Source organism: Hyla sarda, chromosome 1 (genome assembly GCF_029499605.1).
Source record: "Hyla sarda isolate aHylSar1 chromosome 1, aHylSar1.hap1, whole genome shotgun sequence".
Taxonomy (NCBI): Eukaryota; Metazoa; Chordata; class Amphibia; order Anura; family Hylidae; genus Hyla; species Hyla sarda.
The window spans coordinates 605,387,909-605,412,493 of NC_079189.1; the positions used below are offsets into that span (position 1 = coordinate 605,387,909).

A 24,585-nucleotide genomic window follows, 5' to 3' on the forward strand; every position below is an offset into this window, starting at 1 on the left:
AGTGTCCGCGCGGTCCTAGCACCGACTAATTCAGTCGGCGAAGGCGGAACTCGGAATCTCCAGGCGGAAATTTTCTGCCCGGAGATTCCGTAGTCTGAACCTAGCCTAAGTCTTGTGACAAAGGAGGTAATTTATTACTGATAAATCAAGAAGAATATGTCAATATGTGTCTAAATATCCTAAATGATTCTACCACCTACCGAGTTTTGGACACTTATCCTATGCCTAAATATCATAAGGAACTAAAAACAATTCTGTTGGAGGCAAAATCTTGTAATTTGATGATAATTAACTCTCATTCATGCTGCCTTCTCATCCTTGTCTATCTACCTTTTATGGCTTACCCAAGGTACACAAAAGGGTTCTTTCCCCTCAACTGTCGTCCGATTGTTTCTGGAGTTGACAATCTGACTCAAAATGTCAGCATCTACCTTGATACAATTCTTTGTCCCTTCGTCTTGAGTCTTCCCTCTTACATAAGAGATATGACAGATCTCTTACTCAAATTTGATCGCATCACTTTGGAACAACACCATTGGCTATGTGCCATTGATGAAGAAGCACTCTACAGTTCAATTCCTCATACATCTGGTTTGGAAGCCGTCGAATTTTATCTTAAAAGTAGAAGTATACATTTGGTACCACACAATAATTTTATCATGACCCTCTTGTCGTTTGTCTTAAAGCACAATTTCTTTACTTTCAAACGGAAAGTCTACCACTAACTCAGGGGCACGTCTATGGGGTCCCCAGTGGTCCCTAACCCACGCCAATATGCTCCTGGGTTGGTGGGAGGAGACTGTTGTATTCAGTGACCATCACTCCCTTTATCATGATTCTATAGTTCTCTGGGCACGCTATATCGATGATATAGCAATCATCTGGTCCGGCACACCTGAACTATTTGAACAATTTGTTGGGGCACTTAATCTGAATAACATTGGTCTAAGATTTACTCATGAGATTAACATAAATTCTCTCAATTTCTTGGATGTTATGCTAGAACGCAATGAGGAAGGTGGTATCAACACCAAAGTCTTAAGAAAACCTATGACAGGAAATAATCTGCTGAGGTGGGAAAGCCATCACCCTTTGCCCCTTAAGAAAGGCATCCCCAAAGGCAAATACTATCGTATTCGACACAATTGTTCATCCGAATCGGCCTTCAAATGTAAAGCCTCTCAACTCAGGTCACGATTCAAGGAGAGGGGCTATCCAGATAAAATTCTTAGACAGGCATATCAAAGTGCACAACAAAAAGAAAGAACTAGTCTTTTACAACCAAGGGACACGGTGGAGGACAACATCACTCCCCCATGGATCATAGCTACATTTGATGCCGCGGTGACAGACAGACATATTATTGACCAGTATTGGCCAATTTTTAAATCGGACCCCCTTGTAGGTCAATTGGTTGAGGATAGAGCCGTCGTCACATACAGAAGAAGGTCTAGGAACCTAAGGTTTTGTCGGTTCATAGCCACTTCTCAGCCCCCAATAAAACAACATGGCTTGATCATAACATCAAAGGTACCTTCAGATGCGGTAGTTGTAAGGCCTGTAACTATGTTAAAGTCTCTAAAACCCTCAGAAGGTACACAGACAACCATGAGTTCAAAAATCAGAATTATGCCAATTGCAAGACTGCGGGAGTCATTTATTTAGCTTCTTGTCCCTGTCCTAAAGGGTATGTACGGAAGACAAATAGACAGTTCAGACGGCGCATTTTGGAACATATAGGGGATATTAAAAATAAAAGGGACAAAACTCTAGCAAACCATATGCATCTCCATCATGCTATCACTCCTCTTGATTTAACATTCCAAACTATTACAACTGTCAAATTGGACAGTAGAGGAGGCAACTTGGATAATAAACTCCTACAGATGGAGACCAGACTGATATACCAGCTGAAAACATGTATCCCCTACGGATTAAATGATGCAATTACTTTTGCTTCCTTTATCTAAGGTACTCGTTATCCTAGTTCTCTCTCCCCTTCTCATTGGACTCTCCTCTCCTGGACTCTATTTTAGATGTTGATCTATAATTAAGGTCGCTGCCAGTATCGTATTTGGCAAGGAATTTTTTCCTTGAATATTTTTATCATACCTCTATTAGGACGTGTGGGTAGTATTGGTTATCTAGCTTTTCAGTGACCTTTGTCCTAAATATCCATTCATATACTTTTCCATCTTAGTGCTACATTTCTTATCCGCCTCCATATATTATTTTAAGAATGGTTTTCCATATTACCTCTTATTCTGCATGAAATCCTGATGTGGAACGCTTGTTTGCATTCCACAAGATGGGCACTGACGTTATCATGCGTCTCACTGAGACCGGATGTTACGTCAGTTGCGTTCCACTCATTGCTAGTGGCGTCTTGACTAAACAGATAGTAATATCCCTTTGTGCTCCATCCGACCAGATGTGACATTACGTAGCGTTCCATTTACAGGAAGCAGCGTCACGGTATGCGCCAACAGGGACCTTCTTAAGCGCCGGACATGTGGCTCAGAGCAGCGGTGTCTCTGGGCTCGCCGGCAGCAAGCATTGGTTCACCGGCAGCAAGCATCGTTCCATCAGCAGCAAGCATCGTTCCATCATGCAATAAGGTATGTGGGGACCGTTGTTATTCCCCTGTGTTTATCTTTTGGAGCTATTATTGGCCTACGATTCTAATTTCATCATGGTAATTTCAACTATTTTTTCTTTTGCTCCAGCTTATCATGGCCTATTTCGGGCTGCCTCTTTCTTGCTGCCGTTTTATCTAAATTGTTTTTGATATCTGACTGCCGGAGTTCTTAATCCATCAGGTTAGTTAGCCCTTAGTTTTGGACCTTGCATACTCTGTTTATTGTTGGGACAACATGGATTATGAATTACTCTATACACAATACCCCCTCTTATCCTATGTGGTAAGACATTTTTGCGTTTCAATAGATATTAATTTTAATAATTTTTTGTCATATGTTGAACACATCACACATCTCATGTCCATTTTTTTGTGTTCTGTTTATCTTACAGTAGTCATGAATATCCCTCAGGCGGCGGATTTAAACTATACTTAAATAAATGTATTGATGGGCAATAGTTTCTATGCTGTATATTATTGCTATCGTATACTTTTTTTCTCATATATCTGTCAATACACGGATATCACATTGACAGTGACTTGTATTCTCTCTGACCAGCTGAGACACCTACTTACCCATTGACGTTACACTCATCACCTATCTTTGTATCATTTAAGTGTTGGTCTATTATCTTTTATACTAACATCTGTTTTGTGTGGTATCCTCTCACTCCCTGATGATTTTCCACGTATGAGGCGGTAGGAGGGCTCATTTTTTGCGCCGTGATCTGAAGTTTTTAGCAGTACCATTTTTGTATTGATCGGACTTTTTGATCACTTTTTATTCATTTTTTCATGATATAAAAGGTGACCAAAAATATGTTATTCTGGACTTTGGGGGGTTATTTGTACTTTTGTTAGGGAAAGGGTTAAATCACATTTATTACCTTTTTTTTTTTTTTTACACTTTTCTTCTGCAGTGTTATAGCTCCTGTTACGCCGAGTGCTCCGGGTCCCTGCTCCTCCCCGGAGCGCTCGGGGCGTTCTCCTTTCTGCAGCGCCCCGGTCAGACCCCCTGACCGGGAGCGCTGCACTGTCATTCACGATGGGGATGCGATTCGCATAGCGGGACGCGCCCGCTCGCGAATCGAATCCCAAGCCACTTACCCGTCCCGCTCCCCGGCTGTCATGTTCTGGCGCGCGCGCCAGCTCTCTAAGATTTAAAGGGCCAGTGCACCAGTGATTGGTGCCTGGCCCAATCAGTCTAATTGGCTTCCACCTGCTCCCTGTGTATATTACCTCACTTTCCCTGCACTCCCTTGCCGGATCTTGTTGCCTTGTGCCAGAGAAAGCGTTAGTGTTGTCCAAAGCCTGTGTTCCAGATCTTCTGCTATCCTCATTGACTATGAACCTTGCCGCCTGCCCCGACCTTCTGCTACGTCTGACCTTGCCTCTGTCTAGTCCTTCTGTCCCACGCCTTCTCAGCAGTCAGCGAGGTTGAGCCATTGCCGGTGGATACGACCTGGTTGCTACCGCCGCAGCAAGACCATCCCGCTTTGTGGCGGGCTCTGGTGAAAACCAGTAGCAACCCTAGAACCGGTTCACCGACACGGTCCACGCCAATACCTCGCTGCCACAGTGGATCCACATCCAGCTAGCCGAATCATAACAGTAGATCCGGCCATGGATCCCGCTTAGGTGCCGCTGCCAAGTCTCGCTGACCTATCCACGGTGGTCGCCCAGCAATCGCAGCAAATTGCCCAACATGGACAGCAGCTGTCGCAGTTGACCGCCACCTTACAGCAACTTCTGCCACTGCTACAGCAGCAACCATCTCCTCCGCCAGCTCCTGCACCTCCTCCGCAGCGAGTGGCCACTCCTAGCCTCCGCTTGTCCCTGCCGGACAAATTTGATGGGGACTCTAGACTCTGCCGTGGCTTCTTGTCTCAATGTTCCCTACATATGGAGATGTTGTCGGACAATTTCCTACAGAACGGTCTAAGGTGGCGTTCGTAGTGAGTCTTCTGTCTGAAAAGGCCTTGTCTTGGGCCACACCGCTCTGGGACCGCAATGATCCTGCCACAGTCCAGTCCTTCTTCGCTGAAGTCCGTAGTGTCTTCGAGGAACCAGCCCGAGCTTCTTCTGCCGAGACTGCCCTGCTGAACCTGGTCCAGGGTAATTCTTCAGTAGGCGAGTACGCCATCCAATTTCGTACTCTCGCCTCCGAATTATCTTGGAATAACGAGGCTCTCTGCGCGACCTTTAAAAAAGGCCTATCCAGTTACATCAAGGATGTGCTGGCCACACGAGAGATTCCTGCCAACCTGCAAGAACTTATCCATTTGGCCACCCGCATTGACATGCGTTTTTCTGAAAGACACCAGGAGCTCCGCCAGGAAAAAGACCTTGATCTCTGGGCACCTCTCTCACAGTATCCTTTGCAATCTACCCCTGTGCCTCCCGCCGAGGAGGCTATGCAAGTGGATCGGTCTCGCCTGACCCATGAAGAGAGGACTCGCCGTAGGGATAAAAATTTATGTCTGTACTGCGCCAGTACCGAACATTTCTTGGTGGATTGCCCTATTCGTCCTCCACGTCTGGGAAACACACGCACGCACACAGCTCACGTGGGTGTGGCGTCTCTTGGTACGAAGTCTGCTTCTCCACGTCTCACTGTGCTCGTGCGGATTTCTCCTTCTGCCAACTCCTCCTTCTCAGCCGTGGCCTGCTTGGACTCTGGTGCTTCTGGAAATTTTATTCTGGCCTCTTTGGTGAATAGGTTCTGCATCCCGGTGACCCGTCTCGTCAAGCCGCTCTACATTTCTTCGGTCAACGGAGTGAAGTTGGACTGCACTGTGCGTTACCGCACAGAGCCCTTGCTTGTGAGCATTGGACTGCATCACGAGAAAATTGAATTTTTCGTCCTTCCCAACTGCACCTCTAAAGTCCTCCTCGGTCTGCCATGGCTCCAGCATCATTCTCCCACCCTTGAGTGGACCACCGGGGAGATCAAGAATTGGGGTCCTGCTTGCCGCAAGAAATGCCTCACGTCTGCTCCCAGTCCCGTCTGTCGGGCCTCAGTGTCTCCTCCTGTGCCTGGTCTCCCGAAGGCCTATCAGGACTGTGCAGTGCCTCCTCATAGCCCCCGTCCTGGTGACACTCTGCCCCGTGACAAGCTTCACCCTCTGCCCCCCCTCCCCATTCCTTCTGAACTACCTGCCGCCGGTGTAGCTACCCAGGACTTTTTTTTGTTCCAGAAGGAAACTCAAGAAGCGCCCCCTATGTTCTCTTCTCAGTTAAAGGGACAAGGAGACAAAGAGAGGGGGAGACCTAAGGGGGGGGGGGGGGTACTGTTACGCCGTGCGCTCCGAGTCCCTGCTCCTCCCCGGAGCGCTCGCGGCATTCTCCTTTCTGCAGCGCCCCGGTCAGACCCCACGATGGGGATGCGATTCGCATAGCGGGACGCGCCCCCTCGCGAATCACATCCCAAGCCTCTTACCCGTCCCGCTCCCCGGCTGTTATGTTCTGGCGCGCGCGCGCCAGCTCTCTAAGATTTAAAGGGCCAGTGCACCAGTGATTGGTGCCTGGCCCAATCAGTCTAATTGGCTTCCACCTGCTCCCTGTGTATATTACCTCACTTTCCCTGCACTTCCTTGCCGGATCTTGTTGCCTTGTGCCAGAGAAAGCGTTAGTGTTGTCCAAAGCCTGTGTTCCAGATCTTCTGCTATCCTCATTGACTACGAACCTTGCCGCCTGCCCCGACCTTCTGCTACGTCTGACCTTGCCTCTGTCTAGTCCTTCTGTCCCACGCCTTCTCAGCAGTCAGCGAGGTTGAGCCGTTGCCGGTGGATACAACCTGGTTGCTACCGCCGCAGCAAGACCATCCCGCTTTGCGGCGGGCTCTGGTGAAAACCAGTAGCAACCCTAGAACCGGTCCACCGACACGGTCCACGCCAATCCCTCGCTGACACAGTAGATCCACATCCAGCTAGCCGAATCATAACAGCTCCCACAGGGGGCTATAACAATGCACACACTGATCTTTTACACTGATCACTGCAAAGCCATTGCTTTGCATTGATCAGTGTTATCGGCTGTTGATTGCTCAAGCCTGGATCTCAGGCTTGGAGCAATCAATCGCTGATCGGACACGCCGGAGGAAGGTAAGAGAACCTCCGCTCGCGTCCTAGCTGATCGTCACACCGCATTTTCTCTGCGGTGGTCCCGATCAGCCCCACTGAGCAGCTGGGAAGCTTTTACTTTAGTTTTAGAAGCGGCGATCAACTTTGAACGCCGCGTCTAAAGGATTAATAGCGTGCGGCACCACGATTGCTGCCGCGCGCTATTAGCCCCGGGTCCCGGCTTCAGTTACATGCACCGCGTGACCCCGCGTTATATCGCAGGAGCCGGCCAAGGGCGTAAATATATGGGGTTAAAGGGTTGCTCCGGATGAATTTTTTTTTTCCAAACAACAGATGCCAGAAAGTTAAACAGATTTGTAAATGACTTCTATTAAAAAAAAATCGCAATTCTTCCAGTACTTATCAGCTGCTGTATGCTCCACAGGGATTTGTGTAGTTCTTTCCAGTCTGACCACAGTGCTCTCTGCTGACACCTCTGTCCATGTCAGGAACTGTCCAGAGAAGGAGAGGATTGCAATGGGGATTTGCTCCTACTCTGGACAGTTCCTGACACGGAAAGAGATGTCAGTATAGAGCACTCACTGTGGTTAGACTGGAAAGAACAACACAACTTCCATCAGCCGCCGCTGCTCACATCCTCTCAGTGAGTGCAACGCAGAGAATGTCAGGAGAATTTCAAACCCGCTGAGAGTCCCTGCACCTGATGGTGATGAATTTGCACAGAGGGTAATAAAGGGGAAAAGAAATGTCACAAGGCGGGATAAATGGTATCGGGGGGGGGGGGGGGGTGATTAAATGGCACTAGGAGATTCTGCTGTAATATTGTTTTTTTACAGGTAATTAGTACAGTACAGTATTCAGTCATTAAGATTTTTTTGCCTTTTTTCCCAATAGGGGACACCATTTTTTTTCCCTGTGAGTGTCCGCTATTATGAGATTCTACTGTATTTGGAACCTGTAGAATCTCCTAATAGCGGACACTCTTTATATATCTGAACAAAAATAGAGGGTAGGAAGTTCACCCATACAAAATGTGAAAATAAGCTCCACCCTAATCCTGACCCAGACCGTTGCACATTTCTTAGCGCAGACAATTTCTAAACATCATTTAGTGCTCTATGTCAGTTCTTCCCTGTGCAAATTTAAAAAAAAATATTTATAAAATTCTGAACACATTCCCCACATTCTGAGCATGAAAATGGCTTTTCTCCTGTGTGTTTTCTGTTGTCCATCAAGATCTGATTTCCCAGATCTTGGGAACATTATCATTCATTCTAGGGACATTATCTACATTCTAGGGATAAAATGGCTCCACCCCTGTGTGATTTACTGTATATCTATCAAGGTTTTGCAATAACATATTTACCACATTCTGAACATGCAAATGGCATGAGTGAGTTTTTGGATGTTCAATAAGTTTTGACTTCTGGTTAAAACATTTTCCGCATTTAAGGCATGGAAATATCATTTCTCTCCTTAGTGACATTTTTCATGTTTAACAAGATGTGATTTCCGTGTAAAACATTTCTCACATTCTAAACACAAAGATGGCTTCTTCCTTTCTGTGAGTGTTTCTATGTTTAACAAGATTTAATTTACGAGTAAAACATTTTCCACAATCTGAACATGAAAATGGCTTCTCACTTGCGTGAGTTTTATGATGTTGAACAAGATTTGATTTATAGGTAAAACATTTCCCACAATCAAGAAAATGGCTGCTCTCCTGTGTGATTTTTTTTATGTCTATTTAGTTGTGCTTTAAAGGCAAAACATCTCCCACATTTTAGACATGAAAATGGCTTCTCTCCTGTGTGAGTTTTTTGATGCTGAACAAGATGTGATTGCCTAGTAAAACATTTCCCACATTCTGTACATGAAAATGGCTTCTCTCCTGTGTGAGTTTTTTGATGGTCAACAAGATTTGATTTTCGAAGAAAACATTTTCCACATTCTGAACATGAAAATGGCTTCTCTCCTGTGTGAGTTTTTTTATGGTCAACAAGATTTGATTTCTGAGTAAAACGTTTCCCGCATTCTGAACATGAAAATGGCTTCTCCCCTGTGTGAGTTTTTTTATGGTCAACAAGATTTGATTTCTGAGTAAAACATTTCCCACATTCTGAACATAAAAATGGCTTCTCGCCTGTGTGAGTTCTATGATGTTTAGCAAGTTCTGATTTACTAGAACAACACTTCCCACATTCTAAACATGAAAACGGTTTCTCTCTTTTGCGAGTTTTCAGATGTTTATTACTCGCCTTACTTCTATTTTGCATAACAGTCTGTGATGAATCAGTAGACAGGACGGGTATAACAAGATGAGATGACAGATCTTGTCTGTGAAGGGCTGAGGGTGTATCTGGGATAATGGAATGTTCTTCATATGTATCTTGTGTGATATCATCATCTGCTTTATAATATGAAGATATAAGATTCTCCTCTGATCTCCTGGTACAGTCATCTGCCAAGGATAAAACAGATTTCATTATTTTTCAGTAATAACTGAAACCCCTTAAGGACAATGGATGTAATTGAACACTCCGGTACAGTGATACTTAATGCATCAGGACATACACTTACATCCTGAGCTGCATTCTATGTATGAAGCGAGCTCCTGTGTTTGCTTCATAGACAGAATGCAGAATTAACCTCTAAAGTGCTGTGATCAATAGCGATCACAGCACTTAAGAGCCTGAATGATGGCTCCTCTGACCAATTGGCACCCCACCAACATATATGCAAGGATCCGATTGGTTCCCATGCCAGCTGGAGTCAGCCTAGGCTTTGTCGTGGTCTACTAATAAAGTTTGCCTTTGTGCAATTGCATATCATTTAGTATTTGCAATCATAAGGGACTTGACCCCAAGAGAAAGTAGGGCGTACAGGTACACCCTGGGTGCCTGGGACTTAGTGCGCCAGTACGTACATGTACATCCTGCTTCCAGCCGCAGCAATGAAGCGAGTGCAGGAGCATCATAGACTGCGGGTCCCAGCTGCTGCTAGCAGCCCGAGACCCGTTGGTAACAGCCAGGTGGTTGGGTGGGCAGGTTGGTAGACAGCCAGTTGGGTGGGCGGGCAGGTAGCTAGACAGTGAGGTGGGTGGGCGGGCAGTTAGACAGCCAGGTAGGTAGACAAGACTAGTTACTGCTGCCACCATATTTAATCACTTTGCCCAAATGAACATAAATGTATAATGTGATGTGTTTGAGCAGTTTCTGGCTTATATAGCCTATGCATCTGATGATATCAGCAGTCCATGCCTATATACCGGTCCATACAAGCCAATAGGTACTGATGTAAGCAGAATGAGTCAGGCACAGTCTAAAATTGGGGAAAAAAATTGCGGCAAGACTTGATGATGTCAACAAAATAATGATCACGAGTCTGGACAGAAATTCATTTTGTGGGATTGTCATGTAGCTAATGTCAATTATTTTACTGGTTTATTTATTTTAATGACCAACTATAATTTTACAAACTGTTGTACTCAAATGGATACATTGTTGTTTAAGCTGGTTATTGCCATGTGCCGATCCTTACTATTTGGAATCTGTAAAATTTCAGTGACATTGAGCTACCAGTAAATATTCACCAATGGAGTAGATATTTGGCCTAAATTTTTTCTTTATATATCTGAACAAAAATAGAGTGTAGGAGGTTCACATTTACAAAATGTAAAACATAAGCTCCACCCTAATCCAGACCAAGACCATTACGCATTTCTTAGCGCAGACATTTTCTAAACATCATGTAGTGCTCTATGTCAGTTTCTTCCCTGTGTGAATTTTAAAAAACATTTATAAAATTCTGAATAAAACATTTCCCACATTCTGAGCATGAAAATGGCTTCTCTCCTGTCTGTTTTCTGTTGTCCAACAAGATCTGATTTCCCAGTTAAACATTTTCTACATTCTAGGGATGAAATGGCTCCACCCGAGTGTATATCTAGCAAGATTTTGCAATAACGTATTTTCACCATTCTGAACATGCAAACAGCATTATCCCTGAGTGAGTTTTTGGATGTTTAATAAGTTTTGATTTCTGGGTAAAACATTTTATCACATTTAAGGCATGGAAATATAATTTCTCTACTTTAGTGAAATTTTTCATTATGTGATTTCCGAGTAAAACATTTCTCACATTCTGAACATAAAGATGTTCTTTCTATGAGTGTTTTGATGTTCAACAAGATTTGATTTGAGTAAAACATTCCCTACATTCAAGAAAATGGCTTCTCTACTGTGTGACTTGTTTTCTGATGTCTATTTAGTTGTGCTTTTGAGGTAAAACATCTCCCACATTTTAGACAGGAAAATGGCTTCTCCCCTGTGTGAGTTTTTTGATGATAAACAAGATGTGATTGCCTAGTAAAACATCTCCCACATTCTGAACATGAAAATGGCTTCTCTCCTGTGTGAGTTTTTTGATGGTCAACAAGATTTGATTTCCGAAGAAAACATTTTTTACATTCTGAACATGAAAATGGCTTCTCCCCTGTGTGAGTTTTTTTATGGTCAACAAGATTTGATTTCTGAGTAAAACATTTTCCACATTCTGAACATGAAAATGGCTTCTCTCCTGTGTGAGTTCTCTGATGTTTAACAAGTTCCGATTTCCTAGAACAATCCTTCCCACATTCTGAACATGAAAACTGTTTCTCTCCTTTGTGAGTTTTAAGTTGTTCATTACTCGTTCTATTACTTTTTCTCTGTTTACCAGCCTGTGATGGATCAGAAGACAGGACGGGTATAACAGGATGAGATGACAGATCTTGGCTGTGAAGAGCTGAGGGTGTATCTGGGATAATGGAATGTTCTTCATATGTATCTTGTGTGATATCATCATCTGCTTTATAATATGAAGATATAAGATTCTCCTCTGGTCTCCTGGTACAGTCATCTGCCAAGAATAAAACAGATTTTATTATTTTTCAGTAATAAACGGAACCCCTTAAGGACATTGGACGTAATTTAACACTCTGTGGGGATTGGGGTCTGTGTTTTTCTTTTCTGTATGACCCGGACCGGGATGCCTGCTGAAATCATTCAGCAGGTACCCCGTGCAAACCCCTGTTCTGTCGGAGCATGCTGGGATTTGTTGTTTTGCAACATCTGGAGGGCCACAGTTTGGAGATCACTGTGCGGTGGTTTCTAAACCGTGACCCTCTAAATCTTGCAAAACTACAACTCCCAGCATGCACGAACAGCAAACAGCTATCTCGCCATGCTGGGAGTTGTAGTTACGTACCTCCAGCTGTTGCATAACTACATCTCCCAACATGCCCTTTGGCGATCAGTACATGCTGGGAGTTGTAGTTTTGCAACAGCTGGAGGCACACTCATTAGAAAATACTGAGTTAGGTAACAGAACCTAACTCAAGGTTTTCCAACCAGTGTACCTCCAGCTGTTGCAAAACTACAACTCCCGGCATGCACGGTCTGTCAGTGCATGCTGGGAGTTGTAGTTTTGTAACAGCTGGAAGTGTGCCCCCCCAATGTGAATGTTCATTCACACGGGCGGGTTTACAGTGAGTTTCCTGCTTCAAGTTTGAGCTGCGGCAAATTTTCCGCCGCAGCTCAAACTCCTAGCGGGAAACTCACCGTAAACCCCCACCAGTGCGAATGTACCCTAAAATCACTACACTACACTAACACATAATAAAGGGTAAAACACTACATATACACCACCTTACACTGTCCCCCCCCCCCAATAAAAATTAAAAACATATCGTATGCCAGTGTTTCCAAAATGAAGCCTCCAGCTGTTGCAAAACAACAACTCTCAGCATTTCCGGACAGCCACTGACTGTCCAAGCATGCTGGAGTTTAGCAACATCTGGAGGCACCCTGTTTGGGAATAACTGGCATAGAATACCCATATGTCCACCCCTATGCAATCCCTAATTTAGTCCTCAAATGCACATGGTGCTCTCTCACTTCGGAGCCCTGTCGTATTTCAAGGAAACAGTTTAGGGCCACATATGGGGTATTTCCGTACTCTGGAGAAATTACACTACAAATTTTGGGGGCTTTTTCTCCTTTTACCCCTTATGAAAAGGAAAAGTTGTGGTCTACACTAGCCTGTTAGTGTCAAATTTTTAATTTTTTTTACACTAACATGCTGGTGTTGCCCCATGCTTTTTATTTTCACAAGCGGTAAAAGAAAGAAAAAAAAAGACCCCCAAAATTTGTAACAAAATTTCTCCTGAGTACGGAAATACCCCATATGTGGGCGTAAAATGCTCTGCGGACGCACAAGGCTCAGGAATGAGAGTGCACTATGTACATTTACTAAATTGGTGATTTGCACAGGGGTGGCTGATTTTACAGTGGTTCTGACAAACGCAAAAAAAACTAAGTACCCACGTGTGACCCCATTCTGGAAACTACACTCCTCACGGAACGGAACAATGGGTATAGTGATCCTTAACACCCCCCAGGTGTTTGACAATTTTTTTGTTAAAGTTGGATGGGAAAATGAAAAAAAAAAAAAAGAATTTAACTAAAATGCTGGTGTTACCCAAAATTTTTCATTTTCACAAAGGAAAATAGAAAAAAAGCCCCCCTAAATTTGTAACACCATTTCTTCTGAGTAAGAACATACCCCATATGTGGATGATAAGTGCTCTGCGGGTGAAGTACAATGCTCAGAAGAGAAGGAGCGCCATTGGGATTTTGAAGAGAAAATGTGTCCGGAATTGAAGGCCATGTGTGTTTACAAAGCCCCCATGGAGCCAGAACAATGGACTCCCCCCCACATGTGACCCCATTTCGGAAACTACACCCCCCACATAATGTATTAAGGGGTACAGTGAGAATTTATGCCCCACAGGTGTCTGACAGATTTTTGAAACAGTCGTCCGTGAAAATGAAAAATCTGTCAAACGCCAGTGAGGTGTAAATGCTCACTGCACCCCTTATTAAAATTCTGTGAGGAGTGTAGTTTCCAAAATGGGGTCACATTTTGGGGGAGGGGGTCGGGTCCACTGTTCTGGCACCATGGGGGGCTTTGTAAACGCACATGGCCCCCCGACTTCCATTCCAAACAAATTCTCAATGGTGCTCCTTCTCTTCTGAGCATTGTAGTTCACCAGCTGAGTACTTGACATCCACACATGGGGTATTTCCATACTCAGAAGAGATGGCGTTACAAATTTTGGGGGGCATTTTCTCCTATTACCCCTTGTAAAATTTGGGTAAAGACGAGCATTTTAGTGGAAATTTTTTTTTTTAATTTACACGTCCGACTTTAACGAAAAGATGTCAAACACCTGTGCGGTGTTAAGGCTCACTGTACCCCTTGTTATGTTTCTTGAGGGGTGTAGTTTCCAAAATAGTGTGCCATGTGTTTTTTTTTTTTTTTTTTGCTGTTCTGGCACCATAGGGGCTTCCTGACATGCCCTCCAAAAACCATTTCAGCAAAATTTGCTTTCCAAAAGCCAAATGTGCCTCCTTCTCTTCTGAGCATTGTAGTTCGCCCACAGAGCATTTTATATCCTAACATGGGGTATTTCCATACTCTAAAGAAATGGGGTTACAAATTTTGGGGGGCATTTTCTCCCAATACCCGTTGTAAAAATGGTAAATTTGGGGAAAATACTGCACTTTAGTGAAAACATTTATTTTTTCATTTACACATCCGACTTTAACGAAAAGTCGTCAAACACCTGTGGGGTGTTAAGGTTTACTGGACCCCTTGTTACATGCCTTGAGGGGTGTAGTTTCCAAAATAGTATGCCATGTGTTTTTTGCTGTTATGGCACCATAGGGGCTTCCTAAATGCAACATGCCCCCCAAAAACCATTTCATCAAAATTCACTCTCCAAAATCCCATTGTCGCTCCTTCCCCTCTGAGCCCTCTAGTGCACACACAGAGCACTTTACATCCATGTATGAGGTATTTCCTTACTCGAGAGAGACGGTAATTACTCACCGGTAATTCTGTTTTCACGAGCCATGACAGCACCACCTGAGAGGGACTCCGCCCCTAGGGACAGGAAACCTTGGAGAATAAAAGGAAGTCCACTCCTCTCCATCCTCAGTGAGTTACAGAGACCTAGAAGACCCTTCCTACTTAGTTAGTAATAACAGTCATGAAAGCAACAATAACTAAACAAGCAAACATACATTTTTATTTTTATTTTTTACACCCAAGTGACCAAAATACAAAAAGGGTGGGAATGCAGCGGTGCTGCCATGGCTCGTGAAAACAGAATTACAAGTGAGTAATTACCGGCTTTTCCCATCGCCATGACAGCACCACCTGAGAGAATACCAGAGACCAAGATTAGGGTGGGATAACAGTTTGGAGAACCTTACGACCAAAGGATAAATCAGAACAGCTCCCCACATCCAACCTATTGTGGCGAAAAAAGTGTGGGGAGACGACCAGGTGGCCACCTTACAGATTTGGTCTATCGAGGCCCCTCTCCTCTCGGCCCAAGAGGATGCAACTGCACGTGTAGAGTGAGCCTTGAGACCAATAGGAGGAGAAAGGCCAGAGTAGACATAAGACAAACAAATAGCCTCCCTAATCCATCTAGCTATGGTGTCACTTCTAACACTATTACCCTTATTCTGGCCACAGAATTGTACAAATAGTCTATTTGATTTCCTAAAATCCTTAGTTCTTTCCAAATAAGAAATAACGCACCTCCTTACATCCAGCATATGAAAAGATTTCTCTCTCTCATTTCCTGGGTTGCTACAAAATGAGGGTAAGACTATTTCCTGAGACAAATGAAAATTAGATACTACTTTCGGCAAAAATGCTGGGTCAGTCCTAAGAACTATTCAATCATCGATATGAGTATATGGCTCAAGGCAAGAAAAATTAGCTATTTCACCCACTCTACGAACAGAGGTAACAGCTACCAGGAGAGCAGTCTTCAGAGCCAGGTGTCTGATGGAGATAGAGGAAACTGGCTCAAAGGGTTCACCACATACCATATTGAGAACTAAGGTTAAATCCCAAGAAGGGGTTTTAGGAAGTTTCGGAATTTGGAGCCCCAAGGGTCTGTTAATGACATCTCCCGAAGGCATGAGAACCAGGCCCTGCGGGGCCAGAATGGAGCTATGAGAATGACCCTCGCCCTGTCCTCACGAATCTTTTTTAGAACTCATGGTATTAATGCTAGTGGAGGGAAGGCATAGCTCAGACTCCACTTCCAGTACTGGGACAGCACGTCCACTGCTGTAGGGTTCTCTGAGGGGGACAGGGAGAGAAACTGTTTTACTTGGCGATTCTCTCTGGTGGCAAACAGATCTATCTGAGGATAGCCCCATAGTACAAATTTTTTTTTTGAATATGTCCTTGTTTAGGCACCATTCCCCCTGATGGAGATGATGTCTGCTCAGATAGTCTGCTCTGGTGTTGAGGGAGCCCTTTAGATGAACTGCTGATATTGACGCTAGATGTTTTTCTGCATAGGAGAGGACCTGGGAAGAGAGAGACATTAGATGAGGGCTCTTATGTGTACCCTGTCTGTTTATAAGGGCCACAGCAGTTGAGTTATCTGTAAGAACTTTAATATCTTTCTGAAAAATAGGGTGTCCAATTGTCTGCAGGGACCGAAGGACTGCCAGTAATTCTTTGTAATTAGAGGACTCAGACTGTAAGGAAGATTCCCAGGGCCCCTGAAAATCTTGGACACCCACATGAGCTCCCCAACCCCAAGGGTTAGCATCAGTTGTAACAATAGTGGGGTGCATAATCCTCCAATCTAACCCCCTTGATAAGTTTTCCCTGTCATGCCACCAAAGAAGAGACATCAGAGTTTCTGAAGACAAAATAAAACTTCTATCAAGATCTTCAGGTGACCCATTCCAGATTTTTAGAAGTTCAGCCTGAAGACAGCGGGAATGAAACTGAGCCCATGGCACAGCTGGAACTGAGGCTGTAAATAAACCTAATAAAGACATTCCTTTCCTAATGGTAATTTTAGGGGAACTCATAACTTCTTCTACAAAATTTATAATTTTATCAATTTTATTCTGGGTAAGGAAGGATTTTTCATGTATAGAATCCCAAATAATACCCAAAAATACTTTTTTCTGGGTTGGGGATGGAGACGACTTCTCCCAATTCACTATCCAGCCTAGTTTTCTATAATTTGTAAGTTGCGAGAAACAAAAGACTGGACCTTTGAAGCTGAGTCCGCTACCAGGAGAAAATCATCCAGGTATGGGATGAATATTCCTTCCTCTTCCCTTATGTGTGCTGCCATCTCGGATATCACTTTCGTGAGGATCCTTGGAGCTACTGAGATCCCAAAGGCAAGGGCACAAAACTGAAGATGCATTAGTCTGGAGCCTAGGTGCACAGCAATTCTTAGGTACTTTTGAAAATCCGGATGTATTGGTACATGGAAGTAGGCATCCTTTAAAGGGGTTCCCCTTTAAGGGGTGCTTAGACATCTTATCCCCTATACACCGAGGGGCCCAGCATAAAGAAATCCCTCAGCCATTCCTAAAGCCCCTCTGAGACTGGGGCTTCTCCAGGCTTCCCACAGGGACAGGAAACCACTGAGGATGGAGAGGAGAGGACTTCATTTTATTCTCCAAGGTTTCCTGTCCCTAGGGGCGGAGTCCCTCTCTCAGGTGGTGCTGTCATGGCGATGGGAAAAAATTGGGTTACACATTTTGGAGGGATTTTTCTCCTATTACCCCTTGTAAAAATTCTAAAACTGGGTCTAGAAGAACATTAGTGTAAAAAATTGAGATTTAGAATTTTCTCCTTCACTTTGTTGCTATTCCTGTAGAATACCTAAAGGGTAAACAAACTTTCTGAATGTCATTTTGAATACTTTGATGGGTGCAGTTTTTATAATTGGGTCATTTGTGGGGTATTTCTAATATGAAGGCCCTTCAAATCCACTTCAAAACTGAACTGATCCTTGAAAAATTCTGATTTTGAGAATTTCGTGAAAAAATAGAAAATTGCTGCTGAACTTTGAAGCCCTTTGATGCCTTTCAAAAGTAAAAACATGTCAACTTTATGATGCAAATATAAAGTAGACATATGGTATATGTGAATCAATATAAAATGTATTTGGAATATCTATTTTCCTTACAAGCAGAGAGCTTCAAAGTTAGAAAAATGCAAAATTTTCTAATTTTTCACCAAGAAATGATGCAAGTATCGACGAAAATTTACCACCATGTTGAAGTAGAATATGTCATGAAAAAACGATCTCGGAATCAAATAAGTAAAAGCATCCCAGAGTTATTAATGCTTAAAGTGACAGTGGTCAGATGTGCAAAAAAATGCTCTGGTCCTTAAGGTGAAAATGGGCTTGGTCCTCAAGGGGTTAAGAGCCTGAATGACAGCTCCTCTGGGATCCCCCACGATCTCCACGCAGCAAAAATATGGATATCTGTTTAATTGTATTGACCTACAGGATAAAGAGAACATGGTCCCAGAGGAAGTTGTGTAGTTCTATTCAATCTAACCACAGTGCTCTCTGCTGACACCTCTGTGTGTCTCTGGAACTGTCCAGAGCAGGAACAAATCTCCATAGAAAACCTCTCCTGCTCTGGACAGTTCCTGACATGGACAGGAGGTGGCAGCAGAGAGCACTGTGGTTAGGCTGGAAAGAACTACACAACTTCTTGTGGAGCATACAGCAGCTGATAAATACTGGAAGGATTATTATTTAATTTTTTTTTATATAGAAGTAGTTTACAAATCGGTTTTAACTTTCTGGCACCAGTTGATTGGAAAAAAATTGTTTTCCACCGGAGTATCCCTTTAAGGAGTTAAAAAGGTTTCATACAAAAACAAAAGGCAACACAGTACAGGGGTTCAGGTAGAAGTGGAGTCGGGATGGCAGGCAGAGTGCAAATTGGATATTGCAAACAGACCATAGGTCTTTATTGAATGAAGCTTTCTATGCATGAATGTAATAATGATTCCAATATTAGACCAAAAGTTTATTGAGAAAAACTGTACAGTTGAAAGTAGGCTCTTGTACCCTGTTGGGCGTCTATAGCCTGGATACAAGGTGAAATACGGTTGGGATACATGGAGGAATACAGATGTTGCAGCTGGGCCTCTAGGTCCTGCACACTGGTAGGTTGCCGTAGCTAGTGCCTGTCACATATGGGCAGGGAACAGTGAAGTCCTAACTCCCCCACAGCCCTATCTATTGCCTATCCACCGTAAATGACGGATCGACAACCACAATGACAAACCCTCTCTGCTAAGTGCTGGGGCAGCATTGTCAAAATAATAAAATACGAAAACAGTAGGAGTCAGGAAACAGCTGGAGGCACACAAACTAACAGAGATACACTAAGACACACACAGTAAAACTCTTAGTAAATTAGGCCCACTGTGTCTAGCGGCACTGAAGACATCCTGGAGCTGACGGTGACAATAGGTAACCGGCACACGTGGACCAGAAAGAGGAGCCAAGAAGTTGCTCTGTTCAGAGAGGCCAGAGTAGTGAAAAAGAAATCCTGTCCAGAAGAAAGGGCGGCAGATGCTGGCCCCTCCCCCAGGGGATAGGCCAAAGGAGCAAGCCAATGAGCATAGAGAAATGCAGGGTGGGAGGAGAAAGGGCAGAAGAGCCTGTCCCGCCACCCAGACATCAGAAAAGGGGGTGGGGGGGGGGGAGACTTCTGACTGGTCTTTATGAGAAGCTGGGGACTAGATTAGGAACTACCACAGAGAATGCCAAATGGCAAGCCACAGCAGGAAGTCCAACCGATCTTGCCCGCAGAAAAGAGAGAGAGCATGAAGAGTGGCAGAAAACAATAGGTATAGCGAAATGCAGGTAAAAATGGTTCTCTGGCCATTATGTCTAGTTTGGCAACGCACACTGACAACCCCCCAAAAAAACTGAAAAGACACCAATTGACAAATAAAAAATGCCAACAGGAGGAGCCAACACCTTTTTCTCTGCCTAGTGTCACCTCCTAGTGGCAAGAGCCTACACCAATGGTGCTGTGTCACGCAATGCAACCCACAAGAAACCAACGTTTCTCCCATCATACCCCCAAGTATTCATACCCTTTACTCAGGACTTAGTTGAAGCCCCTTTGGCAGTGATTCCGGCCTACAGTCTTCTTGGGGATGAGGTCACAAGGTTTACATAGCTGGATTTGGGGATTTTCCGCCATTTTTTTTTCTGCAGATCCTCTCAAGCTCTGTCAGGTTGGATGGGGACCATCGGTGGAAGCCATTTTCAAGTCTCTCCAGAGATGTTCTATTGGGTTCAAGTCAAGGCTCTAGCTGGGCCAACCTCACTGTCCCAGCTGCTGAAATCCACCCATAGCATGCTGCTGCCCCCACAATGCTTCACTGTAGGATTGGTATTGGACAGTGCCTGGTTTTCTCCAGACATGATGCTTAGAATTTAGGTCAAAAACTTCTTGGTATAATCAGATCAGAGAATTTTGTTTTTCACAGTCTGAGATTCCTTTAGGTGCCTTTTGTAAGCTCCAGTCGGCTTTCATGTGTCTTTTACTAAGGAGAGGCGTCTTTCTGGCCACTCCGCCATAAAGCCCAGATTGGTGAAGTGCTGCAGTGATGGTTTTGGACCTTCTGGAAGTTTCCTTACATCTGCATACAGGATCTTTGAATCTCAGCCAGTGTGAATTCTTGGTCATCTGTCTTATCACGGCCATTCCCCCCCCCCCCCCCAATTACTCAGGTTGGTGTGGCGGCAGGCTTAGGAAGAGTCCTGGTCATTCCTTCTTCCGGTGGTCTGCATGCAGTGTGGAGTTGTCCATGTGTCGTCTCGTTCTGGAGGGAGGTCATGCAGACTTCCCGTATCTCCTTACCCTAGAGAACTGTTTGTTGGGTCTGATTAATAAGGTGCAGTCTGGCTCTTATAGGTGCATGCTCATTCACTTCTTCTCTTTTGTGCCTGAAAATTATAGTGATTATAGCGATGGCCTGAACGGACAGTGTTACCACCCCCTATCTCGAGAGGGCTTAACCTGGTTAACAAATATGTCCAGCTCTATAAGGCTTTCTTTCATAGCTGACAGTGCCCTAAAAAGTTTGAGAAAATCTGGATGCCATGGCTCATTCTAGATGCATCTGTTGGCGATACTCACAAGGCGCACTTAAAGGGGTACTCTGCCCCTAGATGTCTGATTGCGGGGCTCCCGCCGTTGGGGACCCCCACAATCTCCCTGCTGCACCCAGCGTTCATTTAAAGCGTCAGGTGCTGCGCCGGAGGCTCGTGACGTCATGGCCACGCCCGCTCAGTGCAAGTCTACGGGAGGGGGCGAGGCAGATGTCACGCCCCCTCCCATAGACTTGCATTGAGGGGGCGTGGCCGTGACATCACAAGCCTCCACCCCACATCACCAGTCATCCGGCACAGAGCAAAGTTCACTCCGTGCACCGGATGTCTGGGGTGCCGCAGCCGAGACCGGGTGTCCCACCCGCGATCCAACATCTTATTCCCTATCCTTTGGATAGGGGATAAGATGTCTAGTGGCGGAGTACCCCTATAAATAGGTAACTTGGTGTATCCTTTTCTTTGGGGGTTAGGGTGGGCACGGGAGTGATGTGATTATGTATACGTGTGTGTTCTTCTATGTGTTGGGGACGTTTGTTAGATCTGTCGATCGCACAGTGACTGTCTGATCTACTGCACTGTTCACAATACCCATGCCATGTCGATTTCGTTCATGCTGTGCGGGCCTTTTTTCAATATGCTTGTAACTGGCGCTTACTTCGATATTTGTGCAAACCTAAAGTCGGACACTGATGTTACTATTGTTATTGTTTACTTTAAAAGAAGAAGAAAAAAAAAAACAGAATCGTACAAAAAGTTTTAGATTTTTTTTAAGTGGTACAAAATAGAAAAGTATGTAATCATGGGTATCATTTTAATTGTATTGACCCACAGAATAAAGAACACATGTAATTTTTACCGTAAATTGTACAGTGTGAAAACTAAACCCTCCAAAATTGCAAAATTGTGGTTTTCATTAAAATTTCCTCCCTAAAAAAATAAATGTTTTGGTTCGCCGTACATTTCTGGCAAAATGAGAGGTTTCATTACAAAAAACTATTGCTCACACAAAAAACAAGCCCTTATATGGTTCTGTAAATGGAAATATAAAAGAGTTATGGATTTTAGAAGGCGAGGAGGAAAAAACGAAAACGCAAAAATAAAATTGTCCTGGTCCTTAAAGGAGTACTCCAGAACAAAAATTTTTTAGACCATGATAAACCTCTGCTGAAGTGATACAAGTTTGTAATTTACCTCCATTACGATATCTGCAGTAATACCAGACTTCTCCGAAACCGGAAGTTCAGCCACTGATTCTCCTTGATGAATTTCGTCTCCATTTCTAAGATGCTCCCTGTTGTCTGCCGGCCGCCCCAGCCTCCTGTGGGTCACTCCCACACTTTGCATATTCATATGCTTTTTGTTTGCACAGCCCCCATTTGCTGGGCTGTGCAAACTCCTCTGTATGCCCCCAGTCTATCAACCGCGTCCGTCCGCGCCTGGGGAGAGAGAAGGTACACACCCCCTCCCTCCTCTCCCCGAGCTCAGGACCCACGGGGAGAAGTACACGCCCCCTCCCTTATCTCCCCGAGCTGAGGACGTAGATCTCCACGGGGAGAAGTACACGCCTCCTCCCTCATCTCCCCTGTCTGAGCTCTGACTGTGTTTACTGTACACAGGCTGGGGATTCATACACTGCAGGGACTGGGAATAAATCTATGACTGGGGATGATTTCTATGTGAGGAGGAGGGGGTCCCTGTTATGTGTGTGTGTATGCTGGGAGTTGTAGTCCCTGTTATGTGTGTGTGTGTGTGTATGCTGGGAGTTGTAGTATCTGTTATGTGTATGTATGCTGGGAGTTGTAGTCCCTGTTAGGTGTGTGTGGGCTGGGAGTTGTAGTCCCTGTTATGTGTGTGTATGCTGGGAGTTGTAGTCTCTGTTATGTGTGTGTGCATGCTGGGAGTTGTGGTCCCTGTTAGGTGTGTGTGTGTATACTGGGAGTTGTAGTCTCTGTTATGTGTGTGTGTGTATGCTGGGAGTTGTAGTCCCTGTTAGGTGTGTGTGTGTATGCTGGGAGTTGTAGTCCCTGTTATGTGTGTGTATGCTGGGAGTTGTTGTCTGTTATGTGTATGTATGCTGGGAGTTGTAGTCCCTGTTAGGTGTGTGTGTATGCTGGGAGTTGTAGTCCCTGTTATGTGTGTGTATGCTGGGAGTTGTAGTCTCTGTTATGTGTGTGTGTATTCTGGGAGTTGTAGTCCCTGTTATGTGTGTGTGTATTCTGGGAGTTGTAGTCCCTGTTATGTGTGTGTGTGTATACTGGGAGTTGTAGTCCCTGTTATGTGTGTGTGTGTATACTGGGAGTTGTAGTCCCGGTTATGTGTGTGTGTGTGTGTGTGTGTGTGTGTATGTATGCTGGGAGTTGTAGACCCTGTTAGGTGTGTGTGTATGCTGGGAGTTGTAGTCCCTGTTAGGTGTGTGTGTGTGTATGCTGGGAGTGGTAGTCCCTGTTATGTGTGTGTGTGTGTATGCTGGGAGTTGTAGTATCTGTTATGTGTATGTATTCTGGGAGTTGTAGTCCCTGTTAGGTGTGTGTGTGTGCTGGGAGTTGTAGTCCCTGTTATGTGTGTGTATGCTGGGAGTTGTAGTCTCTCTTATGTGTGTGTGCATGCTGGGAGTTGTAGTCCCTGTTAGGTGTGTGTGTATGCTGGGAGTTGTAGTCCCTGTTATGTGTGTGTGTGTGTATACTGGGAGTTGTAGTCTCTGTTATGTGTGTATGTGTGTGTGTGTGTATGCTGGGAGTTGTAGACCCTGTTAGGTGTGTATGTGTGTGTGTATGCTGGGAGTTGTAGTCCCTGTTAGGTGTGTGTATGCTGGGAGTTGTAGTCCCTGTTAGGTGTGTGTGTATGCTGGGAGTTGTAGTCCCTGTTAGGTGTGTGTTTATGCTGGGAGTTGTAGTCCCTGTTAGGTGTGTGTGTGTGTATGCTGGGAGTTGTAGTCCCTGTTAGGTGTGTGTGTATGCTGGGAGTTGTAGTCCCTGTTAGGTGTGTGTGTATGCTGGGAGTTGTAGTCCCTGTTAGGTGTGTGTGTATGCTGGGAGTTGTAGTCCCTGTTAGGTGTGTGTGTATGCTGGGAGTTGTAGTCCCTGTTAGGTGTGTGTGTGTATGCTGGGAGTTGTAGTCCCTGTTAGGTGTGTGTGTGTATGCTGGGAGTTGTAGTCCCTGTTAGGTGTGTGTGTGTGTGTGCTGGGAGCTGTAGTCCCTGTTAGGTGTGTGTGTGTGTGTGTGTGCTGGGAGCTGTAGTCCCTGTTAGGTGTGTGTATATGTATGTTGGGAGTTGTAGTCCCATTTAGGTGTGTGTGTATGCTGGGAGTTGTAGTCCCTGTTATGTGTGTATGCTGGGAGCTGTAGTCCCTGTTAGGTGTGTGTGTGTGTGTGTGTATGCTGGGAGCTGTAGTCCCTGTTAGGTGTGTGTGTGTGTATGTTGGGAGTTGTAGTCCCTGTTAGGTGTGTGTATGCTGGGAGCTGTAGTCCCTGTTAGGTGTGTTTGTGTATGCTGGGAGCTGTAGTCCCTGTTAGGTGTGTGTGTGTGTGTGTGTATGCTGGGAGCTGTAGTCCCTGTTAGGTGTGTGTGTATGCTGGGAGTTGTAGTCCCTGTTAGGTGTGTGTGTATGCTGGGAGTTGTAGTCCCTGTTATGTGTGTATGCTGGGAGCTGTAGTCCCTGTTATGTGTATGCTGGGAGTTGAAGCCCCTGTTATGTGTGTATGTATGTTGGGAGTTGTAGTCCCTGTTAGGTGTGTGTGCATGTATGTTGGGAGTTGTAGTCCCTGTTAGGTGTGAGTGTGTGTGTATGCTGGGAGTTGTAGTCCCTGTTATATTTGTGTGTATGCTGGGA

The 24,585-nt window shown here is 44.7% G+C and overlaps 2 protein-coding genes across 4 annotated transcripts in view; one reads left to right on the top strand and one right to left on the bottom strand.

Annotated features, from left to right (window-relative positions):
* The first annotated feature begins 278 nt into the window (after positions 1-278).
* LOC130297297 (uncharacterized) lies at positions 279-3,276 on the top strand. Its single transcript, XM_056549608.1, has 2 exons — positions 279-2,819; positions 3,031-3,276. The coding sequence occupies exon 1, from the start codon at positions 775-777 to the stop codon at positions 1,663-1,665; it is 891 nt and encodes a 296-aa protein (XP_056405583.1). The 5' UTR covers positions 279-774; the 3' UTR covers positions 1,666-2,819; positions 3,031-3,276.
* A 4,329-nt stretch (positions 3,277-7,605) lies between these two features.
* The window catches only part of LOC130297003 (oocyte zinc finger protein XlCOF8.4-like), a 43,839-nt gene continuing 26,859 nt past the window's right edge, over positions 7,606-24,585 (bottom strand). For 2 of the 3 annotated variants that reach the window (XM_056549150.1, XM_056549143.1), the window contains exon 7: positions 7,606-9,181. In XM_056549150.1, the coding sequence (XP_056405125.1) occupies positions 8,424-9,181 (758 nt within the window). In that variant the 3' untranslated portion in view covers positions 7,606-8,423. Of the gene's footprint in view, positions 9,182-9,881; positions 11,620-24,585 lie in introns of those variants that run through there. The other variant, XM_056549160.1, reaches the window with a different exon arrangement.

What these genes read in the sequence shown, in the direction of transcription:
- LOC130297297 (XM_056549608.1), top strand. Translation starts at nt 775, where the DNA reads ATGCTCCTGGGTTGGTGGGAGGAGACTGTTGTATTCAGTGACCATCAC.